Raw genomic sequence first — 12,063 nt, 5'->3', positions numbered from 1 at the left:
TGTAGTGGCCTGCTTCTTTCTTTGTTCTCTCACTGCCCTGCATGAAGGGGAGAGGGTTGGTTTCAGACTTCACCTGGGAAGCTCCCAAGGTTGCAAACCAACACATGGCCAAAATTAGTATATTCTCTAGCTACAGATAGGATGCATACTTTATATTATATTAGAAAACATAATTAATGGGTATTTTCCTCCTATAGTTACTTTCCTCTACCCGATGCCACTTTTCTCATTACATTATAACCATTGCGCTATTTAAATTACAGGCAAGTCAAATTTTTATTTTCCATAGACGTTTAGTAAGCACTTACAATCAAAAAAGCAATTCGTTTTTTAAAAGATTGTATTTATTTATTTATTTATTTATTTATTTATTTATTTGAGAGAGAGAGAGAGAGAATGTGCGGGGGAGGGGCAGCAGGAGAGGGAGAGAGAGAATCTGAAGTTGACTCCCCACTGAGTGCCAAGCCCAATGTGGGGGCTCCATCTCATGATCCCATGACCCTGAGATCATGACCTGAGCCTAAACCAACAGTCAGACACTCAACCGACAGAGCCACCCACGCATTCCTCCAAAAGCAATTCTGTATGCTACAGACAGCACAGAAAAAGGGGTTTACTTTTGAAAATTAATAGTACAATGCTTTCTGAACTACCTAACTGCATTAAATATACCCTACTTTAACTTGTGTGCTCTCTCTTTGCATTATGTTTAAGGAGTTGATTATAGCCAATTACCTATTATTTATTGAGCATCGATTTTGTTGATCAGACCCATTTAGAAAAAAAAAATAAACTAGTTATTTGGGAATTTTAGCCAATAATTTGTCAGCCTGTGATGATTTGGCTCAGTTTTGCACTTTTAAATCAGTTTTTGGCATTGGTAGCTATAGTCACTTTGGTAATTAGAGATGAAAGCTGAATTAAGAAGAAGGAATCTATTAATATATAATAATGGCATCAGAGTCACCAATAAATAAAACTGCTCCTCTGAAATCATTAGAGTGGAATCTAACTTTTAAAAAATATCTTAACAGGCAATACTCTCACACTTCATTTAGGAAATAAATTATAGAATTATATTATGTAGTGATTAGGAAATTGATCTTGCATTTTTCCATTTTTAAGCATTCTGTAGCAGAAAAATTATTACTCTGATTCAAGTTATAGTTTTGCTCCAGAAGCTCAATGAAATTGGGCAGGTCATTTAATCTTTCTTAGTGTCAATTTTTTTCATTTGTAAATTTAGAGAGCCAGACTCATATGTTCCACCTAAACTTTCTCGTCCCTTTGACTGACTATGGAATACAAATGATGATGGTGTATAGAATAAAATGTTTAGTTTACTACCATGTATTTGTCTGTAAGTAAAAGGAAATCCAGGCATAAGTGGCTTATAAACAATTACGACTAGTAAATCTTCTGATTTCAAAGAAGAAAAATGTCTTGTAAATCTACCAAACTATATATTCAAGTAAATGAAGTTAAGACGAAACATTGAATTAAACACCACTTTGGCCTTTCCAATACTGAGTGAACCTGATTTTACTATACTATACTTAGGTGTTACTGTGATACTTTCTTGAGACACCACCTGTAATTTGAAGAAGATCTACTTAAAGGTCAAATTTTCTGAACATTGATTTTCTTTCTTATATGAACAATGACTTTTGAAGTTACATTTTATGACCACTCTTTAATACTGCCATTTGCTAATTTCAAGGTGCATTAGGTATAATTATTTTTTTAATAAGGGCGGCAGTAAAAAGTGTATTCAAGTATCAGGCTTCATGGAAGTTACCATATTCCTGCTTCCTCCCTACAGCATTTTCCACTCTGCAACCCTTATTAGCACTAGCTTCTCAATATCTCAAGATTCTTAAATATGACTCCTCTATTTCAGGGGTGAGTTAAAGAACAGATTCTCCAGTGTTTTTAAGACACCGTTGCTTCAACTCTGATAATTCAATAACTCCACAATTCACTTCAGAATGACCCCAGACCTTCAGTACAGGTTCTGTAGCTTAAGTAGGAGCACTGCTATGTTTGCCTTTCTGGGAGCTGGTCTTGATAGCTATTCATTCGTGTTATGGAAACAGTTATGAGGGCAGAGGAGGGACTGAGCCCTAAACTGGTGAGTGAATACAGGCATGGGAGGAGGAGTGAGCTCATTGTGAAATATCAGAAGACCTGATTTGAAGTGGTAGGAAGGGATGGAGTCATATCAAAGCTGAGGAAGACAGTATAAAACTGGCCTGCAAGGCTGATATGCTAAAGGGATATGGGTAAATATAAAGCCAGAGTAGGGAAACTAAGAAAGACACTGGGGTTGTAGGCAATTCTGGAGCAATTATATGAATGGATCAGAATCCTCTAGGCACATCCCTATTTCCTCAAGAGCTTAGTAGTTGAAGTAAAATAAACTGATAAAATTATCTTAGCCCTCTGGACATATAACAGTTTGTTAAATGGGGTCTGAATCATAATGTTTTGTAAGTAGCCATGTCAGCAGGCTGTTGGCAATTTCTGCATTTTTGAGCATGGGTCAGACATGTTTTCATTCATAGAGGGATTCCTTTGATAACTCATTTCAATAGGGAGAGAGAGGGCACATATGCATCTGTTTTTCTGGGATATCTCTGACTTAATGAAGTTGTCTCTTTGTAGCTGTTTCCACCTTGAATGTCGAAGACATTTTAAAAAATAAATTGAGTGCATAATTAGCAAACTGGATGTTTCTGGAAATATAATATTTGTCTTTTTGCTTTTTAAAAATATTTATTTGTTTATTTATTTTAGAGAGAGAGAAAGAGAGAGAGAGTGGGAGAGAGGAGGAGAGGAAGAGGGAGAGGGAGTTTCAAGCAGACTCAGCACTGAGTGTGGAGCCCAATGTGGGACTCCATCCCACAACCCCGAGGTCATGACCTAAGCCAAAACCAAAGGACATCTAACCGATGGCACCACTCAGGCACCCCTGTCTTTTTGTTTTAATGAAGATGGACTGTGCTGGCTTTATAACAATAGTTGACTCTTTAAAGTTGCTTTCCCTGACTCTGTACCCAAATCATGCCATTCCAAAACTTAGTTTATAAGGAGACTGAAAGTGTCAAGTCAGTAGGACTTGCCACACTGGGCTCTTTTAAGTTGTTATGCTCATAGACTTATGTTTAAATGAAGACATTTTATGTAAAGAATATGGAGCCCCCTTGGGGTTGCTCTACTGAATGCATTTTTTTCTCTTTGAGGTCTAGCATATAACATCATTTAAAATGAGGGGAAAAAGAAACTTCAGGAAATTGATTTTCCATTATAATTATTGCCTTTTTTTTGGGAAAAATGACAGAGTAATGACAAAAAGTCACACTATATCTAGGGTCAAATTTGGTTTTGGAGGATGAGGATTGCACCATTAAAAATACTTCTGAGAAGAAAATGGGGCTGGCTTTGGTTTTAGAGAAGCAAACAAACAGTTCTTTTTCTCAGGACACAGGCAATTGTTTCTAGACCCATCCTGAGAAAGATTTTTTTTTAATTTTAGGGAGAGAGAGCGAGAGAGAGAGAGAGAGCAAAGTGAGAAAGAGTGTATGAGCAGTGGCGAGGGGCAGAGAGTAGATGCAGACTCCTCACTGAGGAGGGAGCCCAATATGGGGTTTGATCCCAGGACCCTGAAATCATAACCTGAGCAGAAGGCAGATGTTTAATCAAATGAGCCACTCGGGTGCCCTAAGAAAGATAGTTTAGAGCAGGACTTCTCACCCTAATATTTTGGATAATGATTCATTGTGGAGGGCAGCTCTGTGCATTGTAGGATGCTAAAGGATGCCAATAACATCATCCTCCCAATCACGACGATCATAAGGGCTCAAGACATTAACAAATGTTTCCTAGGAAACTAAATAGTCCTCAGCCATGAAAGATTAGGTTAGAGAAATTCTTCTTGGGAGGGTAATTGGTGCCTAAAAAATCTCCCAGCACCGAGAAAGAGAATCCGTTAAGGGGATTCACTATGGAGAGATGAAATGGCCCATGGTCTCTAGAATGGGTATCTATTTCTTTAAGACTTACCTTTTTTTGGAACAGTTTAAGTTAACAAAATTGAGAGGAAGGTAAAGTGATTTACCATTTATTCCCTGCCCCTATACATGCAGAGCCTCCCTTGTCATAAAAATCAATCATTAGAATGGTACATGTTTTACCGAGGATGACAGTATACTGCACTTCATAATCACCCAAAGTTCATAGTTTACCTGAGAGTTCACTCTTGGTGTTGTACATTCTATGGGTTTGGACAAATGTAGAATAACATATAATCATCATTATACTATCATGCAGAGTATTTTAATTACCGTAAATGTTGTTTGTGCTCCATTTTTCCATCTCTCCCTTAACCGCACTGATCTATTTTTGTCATCTCCATAATTTTGCCTTTTCTAGAATGCATATCATTGAAATCATACTGTATGTAGTCCTCTTAGACTGGCTTCTTTCACTTAATACTAGACATTTAAATTTCCTCCATGACTTTTCATGGCTTGATAGCTCATTTCTCTTCAGTGCTGAATGATATTCCACTGTCTGGACATACTACAATTTATTTATCTGTTCACGTACTGAAGGGCATCTTGGTTGCTTCTAGTTTTGGCAGTTATGAATAAGGCTGCTCTATAAACATGTGTACAGGTCTTTGTGTGAACATAAATCTTCAACTATTCCGGATAAATACCAAAGAACACAATTGCTGGATCATATGGTGAGACTATGTTTAGCTTTCTAAGAAACTGCCAAACTGTCTTCCAAAGTGGCTGATGTACTGTGGTATCTATTATTCAAGGTTGGGTTTTCTTTTTGTGTTTTATTGTGTCTCTATTACCCTCAAGCTTTCAATATGCTTTACTGAACATCTCTGCTTGAGCTCCGGGCAATTAAAGCAGGTGGCTGTTTTTTAGGCTTCAAGTGAAGTGATACAGAACGGAGAGTACAGCCTTGGCTAGCCATTTATAAGATGGCAAAAAGTAACCTCCAGGGAGGAAACAGCACAAGGTGGTGTTGGGATTACACACAATCACCAGGTTTTATGTGTGAAAGATGCCTCATTTCTCAGGCATCCACGGATGCAATACAAATCTAGTATCTACAACTGGTCATATCTTTAAACCAAGTTATACAACTTCTAGTCGTCTACAGAAATAACCTCCACTATGTTCAAAGCTCTATGGAGAAAGATATTCACATTGCAGTGTTTCTCATAAGAATAAAAATTACAGAAAAACACTAAATGTCTTAGGGTAGGAAAATTGTTAAATGTATTAGACTATAGTTCATGTAATCAAATGAAATTATTAAATTCATATTTGTCAAAGTTAATGGCAGTATAAAATACTAATTTCCAATATGAAACAAGGTGAAATAGGCCAAGTAGTATTATCTCAAGCCATGCTAAGAAAAACATATATATATATATGTATGAAATTTTGAAGAAAATGGACCAAAGTGTTCAAAGGTAGTATCTGTCAGCTTGATAGGGTATAGACATTTTTAATTTCTTAATTATTAGAATGCAGGAGTTTGGGGAGAGTAAATATTAATTTACAATAAAACATGAACAGATATATTGTTTCGTTTCTCTATTTTATTTATATATTGTCAGGTCATTTTCTTCCATAAGTGTTGAGTTCCTCATTTTATGGAAGGTTATCAAACCCAGTATTAAGTACATATTCATTTAAATATGAGGACTAATGATTAAAAATGGTTGTAAGGAAAATGTATCATAATTTTTTTAATGAGTGAGGATCATCTCATGTAAATGTAAAATGCAAGTATTTTTCACCTAACAATACACATTAAAATAAAAGTAGAAGAATGTGTATATTCAAATAATGTGCATTGGTTAATTATTAGGACATTATTAATGGTTTGTGGACATATTAGAGGGAATCCTATTGCTACCAGTAGCTTTCTGATTACTAGGAGAATTGCATATCTAACTTGAAAATTACCAGAAACATAATTTTATTAAGGAGAGAACCAAATAATTCTATGCAATAAGAGATTTTCAAATGTAACTATCTATTGTCCTGCCAAAATGCATTTGGTTGGTGTTGTTTCCTCTTAAACCTATACCTGCATGGAATCACTTGTCAGATATGAAGGATTTGCTTTTATCTAGGATGTAAAAACTGCCCCCCCCCAATGATAGGATTTGTGCAGATATCACCTTGTTTAATATTACCAATGGACAAAAAAGTGATTTCTGAGTGCTGTGATTAATATTTGGGCAATCAGCACTTTCCATTATGATCCTTGTCATATCAAATAGGCTCATTGCTAGCCATTGCTTGATTCCTTTTTCCCCATCTCACTTTGTCCTAACTATATTCTTAAAGTTGTGTCAATCACTGTTTTGTCAATGGGTAATAGGTTTGTTACATTATCTGCTCTGCCCATCATTATGGGTGCCAGGGATGTCTTGGTAAAGAAAAATATAATACCCCTTAGAGTTAAGAAAATATTATTCTGGCAAGTGGCAAATTATAGGCAGTTAATGCATAATTTCAGAGTGAAGTGAGCAGTTATTTGCCCAGAGGGAACATGAAGTAGCCATGAAGGAAAATGACCCCATGTATCTTGAAAGAAATTAAAAAGTAAGAGTCTGTGACAATTAGGGTGCCTCAAGTATCATAAATCTCTCCCTTCTGTTTCTTAATTTCAAATAGAATGGCTAAGAAAGTAAAGCATTTACAAAGGAAGGTGTTAAAATCTAAATTCTACTGCTATAGTAGCTACTGTCAGATGCTCACAAATAGCCTGGTAAAACATCTAAAGTGCTGTTGTATCAAAAAAGTTGAAATTATTTTCAAAGGGATGACCGTTTGAAAAAGTGGCATTAATGGAGAAGGAAAAGCAGTAGCAGGATAATCTATTTATAGAGGTTTCAGGCTATCTGCCTATATATACAGTGTTTTTTTTTTTTTTTCCTTTGTGGTAATAAAAAAAAGTCAAAACAGGCAATTTTCTAGACAAGTAAATGAATAGGTATAATGGTTTATGACATTTCAAAAATATAAATGAACACACAGAATGTCCCATTTCCTAATAGTACGATCCTAACACACATGGATTTTGTTAACAGAGACTAAACAAAAATAACATCAGAAATACACAAACAGAAATGATGTTTAAATCCTGCCCACTACACACCATTCATGCCTGGCATCTATGTGTGGATTATATGCCTGCATGCCTTTTGCAAGAACAGATTGCAGTTGGAAGAGTTAGAACCTCTCTGAGAAGATAATTTCCACACATAATGCACCTTATCGTTTTCTATCTTTGTGCTACTCCTTCATGTTCATTTTATTGATTTTTTTAAAAACAAATTTATCTGCTTTCATTTAACCATGCATCCAGTCCTGTTGGTATTTCCTACTACTCAGCTCTTCATAGCTTCTGAGTTCTGTTCAACTTTCTCTTACTTTTATAAATGAAATAATTAAAGCCCCAGCTCAACCTCTGAAACACTTCCCCAGGTGGATGGAGACTATGATAATTTGTCTTAAATGTAATCATGGGACACATAAAGGAGGGAGGATGCATTTCTATACTTTTTATATCCTGCCCAGGACACATGGCTTAGTCATGTTCAGAGATTTGGCACATTTGGTAATAGTACTCAGTGTCTGCACATGGGAAGCATGCGTTTGGAGTGGGCAGGAGGACAGCGGGCAAAGACAATTTTTCTACAAGTTGTCCTCACACTGGCAATCTGTTGTGAAGCAGGAGTGACCAAGGCAAATGTCAGGTTGTATATCACTTTGTCACTGCAACAGGGAATGAATGTGCTTCTGATGGAGCCCTGGAGAGACACTCCTACCTCTGTCTAAGAAGCAGTTTGAGCAAGTGTGGGAAGGCTTTCTTTGAGTATGTGTCACCCTGCTATTGAGACCCCACAGCAACATAAATTCAAGATAACTATGCATAAAACGCCTGAGAGCCTATGTTATAATCTTCCCATGGGTTCCCAACTTATGACTTGTGCCTCAGGGATGGAGAGATAGCCAGCCTGGATCTTCCTGACCATGTATGTCTGGACCTTTATTCCAAGAGGGTTGTACATACTATTATGACTTTTTAGCATAACATAGTCCTATACCCCTTTTGCAACTCCAAACAATCTGTATATTTTACACCATACTTTTTTCAAATTGGACTTCTCTCTGTTCTCCAGGCAAGCGGTGTGCTTTCACATTTCCAGGCTCTGCTTAAGCTTCTCTCTGACCTTCCCTGTCTCTACCCATCAGATTTCTCCTCTTTCTTCAAAGCTTCCTGAAGCCTTTCTCAATCCTCTATTCAGAAATCATCCTCTCTGTTTATGTCCCAATCACAGTTTGTTTTCTATTAAGATATTTTCACAACCTGATTTATATGATCGGATCTTGTGTTTATTCTTGATCTAGTCAATAACACTATTAGCAAATTGAGAGTAGGATCAATACCTATATTACCTTTGTATATTCCTGAATATCAGCGCTTTATTTGTTCATTGTTCCATACAGATAGGTGCACACACACATACACATACATCCCCTTCTCTCTCTTTATGTTTCTCACAGATAGTTTGTACGCATCTTATAAAATAAACTTCTACTCAGAAATGTCATTAGTGTTTGATGGATCATTTTTACCTTCTCTCCTTCCTTGACCATATTCTAAGAAGATTTAATAGCTAAATCACCTCAAAGGGCACCAGGCAAATTCTCCCCTGGCAAAGTTCAACCCTCTGTAAAAGTCAACTGACTTCCAATAAGAAAGAACGGGATCTAATGGTCAAAACTATCAGATGTGAGTGTGTGTGTGTGTATTTGTATGTCATAGGTACTCGACTATTCCTGGTGTCACACTGAAAAATTTCAGGTTTTGTGGTGAAGGGGCTATTTGGCACAGGTAGTACACTTTCAAATGTCTTCTGTGACCCTGTGTGTGTGTGTGTGTGTATGCACCTATGTGCCCGCAGCTCCAGCACCGGATTCCCTAGAGAAATCAAGAACTGGTGCAAACAAAGGAGTCATTTTCACACTTATAAGTGTGCTGTTTCCACCCTTTCCCGCAAAGAGCTGACTGTGACCTTACTTTTTTTTTTTTAAATTTTTTATTTATTTATGATAGTCACAGAGAGAGAGAGAGAGGCAGAGACATAGGCAGAGGGAGAAGCAGGCTCCATGCGCCGGGAGCCCGATGTGGGATTCGATCCCGGGTCTCCAGGATCGCGCCCTGGGCCAAAGGCAGGCGCCAAACCGCTGCGCCCCCAGGGACCCCTGACTGTGACCTTACTTAAGTACAGTTGGTGCCTCCCAGAATGAGGAGAGGACGTAAGGTGGGAGCTTTGACAAAGGGATTTCCTAAACATACTGTCCTAAATATACTATTATAAAACCAAGCGAAAGGCGCGGTTCCCAAACTGAGAGGTGCTGGGAGGGCCATGGGTCAGCGTTCAGCCCTGGGTACTGGGCAGCGGCCTTTGCCTCCCCTCTTCTTGCAGACCCATCCCAGATGCCAAGCAAGTGAACCTCCTGTGTGAGGAGCCTGTCCCCCCGGGAGCACAGGCGCAGCCAACACCTGCCCGAGCCTGGAAGCGCGTGTCTGCTCTTACCGCGGGCCCCGGGCAACACCTGCCTGTCAGCATCCAGCCCCCGTGTGCGTGCGCGTGTGGTGCGGGCGGCGTCTGGGCGCTGGTGCCGAGCTCCACGGTGTCTCTGTCCCCTCCCGCTTCCTACTTGAGTGTCCTCGCTCGGAGGGAAACGGCCAGGGGTCTCGCTGGGCGTCAGGTACCCAGGAACAGGACGAACCTCTAGATGAAGGGACGCACCGTCCGTCCGCTGCACGGGGCCGCGCCTCCAGGGAGGGCCCGGGGCCGGGGCGGCTGCGGTGGGCCGGGCCTGGCCGCAGGCCTCCATCGCTCCGACCTGTCTCCCCGGCTCCCCAAGGACGTGCCCCAACCTCCAGAGAAGGAGCGAGTTCGGGCGCCCGCCCGCCACGGCCCCGTCCCCCGGTCCCGCGCGCAGGTGTGTCGGGGGCGCCGGGCTGCGAGCGCATCCCCGGGGTCGCCCTCCGCGCTGGGGCCGAGGCTGAGCCGCCCCGGGAGGGAGACTTAGGCCCCTGCAGCGTCTCGCGTCCTCCCGGCCTCTCTCCCTCAGGTACCTGCGCTTAAGGGCGGAGGGGCGAGGCGCACGGGATCCTCCGTCCACACCTTCCCGGCCCCCTCTGTGGCCGGAGGGGACGGGCCGTGCGGACCCCGAGGACAACCCCCCCGTCCCCGCGAGGGAAGGGGGCAGCCGGCCGATGGGGCGAGCGGGGGGGCCGCGGCATCCCCCCCCACGCCCTCGGAGGGTCCAGGGCCGCGGGACACACCGCCCGCCCCCGCTGCCCCCGCTGCCCCCGCTGCCCCCGCTGCCCCCGCTGCCCCGCTGCCCCCGCTGCCCCCGCTGCCCCGCTCCGGCTGAGTCCGGACGCGCTTCGAGCGGCGCCCGCAGCTCCGGCCCCGGCGCAGGGCTCCGCGCCGCCCTCGTCCTCGGCGCTGCGGCCGGAGGCGCCCGGGACCGAACCCGCGGCCGCGAGCTCCACTGCGGACGAATCCGGGGCCGCGCGGCGCGGAGGGATACACCTCGGCCGCGCCCCCTCCCCCTCCCCGCGCCCGCGCCCGCGCCCGCGCCCCCGCCCGCGCCTCCCTCCCCGCCCGGCTCTGCTGCCGCCGCGGCGGCCGCTGCCGCCGCCGCCGCCGCCGCCGCGCCTGGATATAGTGCGGGAGGCGCGGAGCTCGCAGTCACTTTGCGAGGAGGAGCGCGCGGGCTGCGGGCGGCCGGGCACCCGGGAGCGGCGGCGGCTGCAGCCCAGGCGGCCGAGGCGGCGGAGCGTCCCCTCTCCGGGGCTGGACTTAACAACTTTGGGGCCGTCTGTCCTCCAGGGTCGCGTCCTGAACATGAGCCTCCTCCTCTCCTTGCACCTGCTCGGGTTGCTCGTCAGCAGCGGGCAAGGTAGGAGCGCGGCGCCCTATTGCATCCACTTTCCCTCCCCCTTCCCCGACCGGGAGCGGCGCAGGGAGGCACCGAAGAATTGGATGAAAAGTTCCAGTCGCGGTGCTTGTGATTTTCATTTTCCCTGTTTATTTTAGCTGCCGCTGGAAACGCTATCGGTGCTGCGGAGACCCTTAAATGAGAGAAAATACGGAATTTGGAGGTTGGCATCAGTGAGCGGGAGATCTAGGCAAACTGCTTCTTTTCTTTTTCAATTTTTTTCTTTTCTTTTTTTCTTTTTTTTATTTTTCTGGGCTGTTGGCTTTCTCCGATTTCCATTATCAAAAATTGGCTGAGTACGTTGCTGTGTGTTCACAGTCAAATATCGGAGGTTGCGGAAGGAAAGGGAACGACGATGTTTTACAGAAGGAGCAAAAACTATCAGCATCAAACTCGTTGCTGAAATGTCTCTGGTGTGCAAGAAATGCAATTCTTAAGAGACTCTTTTTGTCCCCCCCCCCTTTCCCGAGACCCCAATTCCTGACTGGGAGGTGAACGGTGATGGTTTATTTCTATTGAAACTAAGAGAGGGGCCCTGGATGTGGTGTAAAACGGCAAATGGATAAAACTAGGCATGTGTTGCAGTCATTCATTCCCAGCTCCCCCCCCCCCCCTGTTAATACATCAAGGTTGGGAATTTTTACAGCGTCAGGTTGTAATTACACCTGTAAGGGATGCTTTAGCTTGTGGAGAGCTGGGTGAGATTTTTAATCTCTGGAGGGGTAAAAAAAAAAAAAAAAAAAAAAAAAAAAAATTGAATGGCTTACTAGAATAACCTGGGAGAATTTGTGGAAGCCACCTCTGTTTATCTGTATAGAGATAGATCTGAATTTATCTTGCTTTGTTTGGGTACTTCGCGTTCACGTAAAATATATTTGTGATGAATGCAAGCATTTTCAACTGTCCACACAAGTTTGGACATTTAATTGGGAACACAACATGCCATAAAGCATGCATTGGTGGCAGTCTCTAGCGAAAGAGAAAATAGCAGCGATTT

General features: G+C 42.9%; 1 protein-coding gene and 1 pseudogene across 2 annotated transcripts in view; one reads left to right on the top strand and one right to left on the bottom strand.

Annotated features, from left to right (window-relative positions):
* LOC121479361 overlaps window positions 1-9,950 on the bottom strand; it is a 76,312-nt pseudogene extending 66,362 nt beyond the window's left edge.
* An 885-nt stretch (window positions 9,951-10,835) lies between these two features.
* The window catches only part of NCAM2 (neural cell adhesion molecule 2), a 503,501-nt gene continuing 502,273 nt past the window's right edge, over window positions 10,836-12,063 (top strand). For both annotated transcript variants that reach the window (XM_041735239.1, XM_041735240.1), the window contains exon 1: window positions 10,836-11,027. In XM_041735239.1, the coding sequence (XP_041591173.1) occupies window positions 10,973-11,027 (55 nt within the window). In that variant the 5' untranslated portion in view covers window positions 10,836-10,972. The remainder of the gene's footprint in view (window positions 11,028-12,063) is intronic.

The sequence above is a fragment of the Vulpes lagopus genome, chromosome 20 (genome assembly GCF_018345385.1).
Source record: "Vulpes lagopus strain Blue_001 chromosome 20, ASM1834538v1, whole genome shotgun sequence".
Taxonomy (NCBI): Eukaryota; Metazoa; Chordata; class Mammalia; order Carnivora; family Canidae; genus Vulpes; species Vulpes lagopus.
This window is presented reverse-complemented; position numbering and strand designations above follow the sequence as displayed.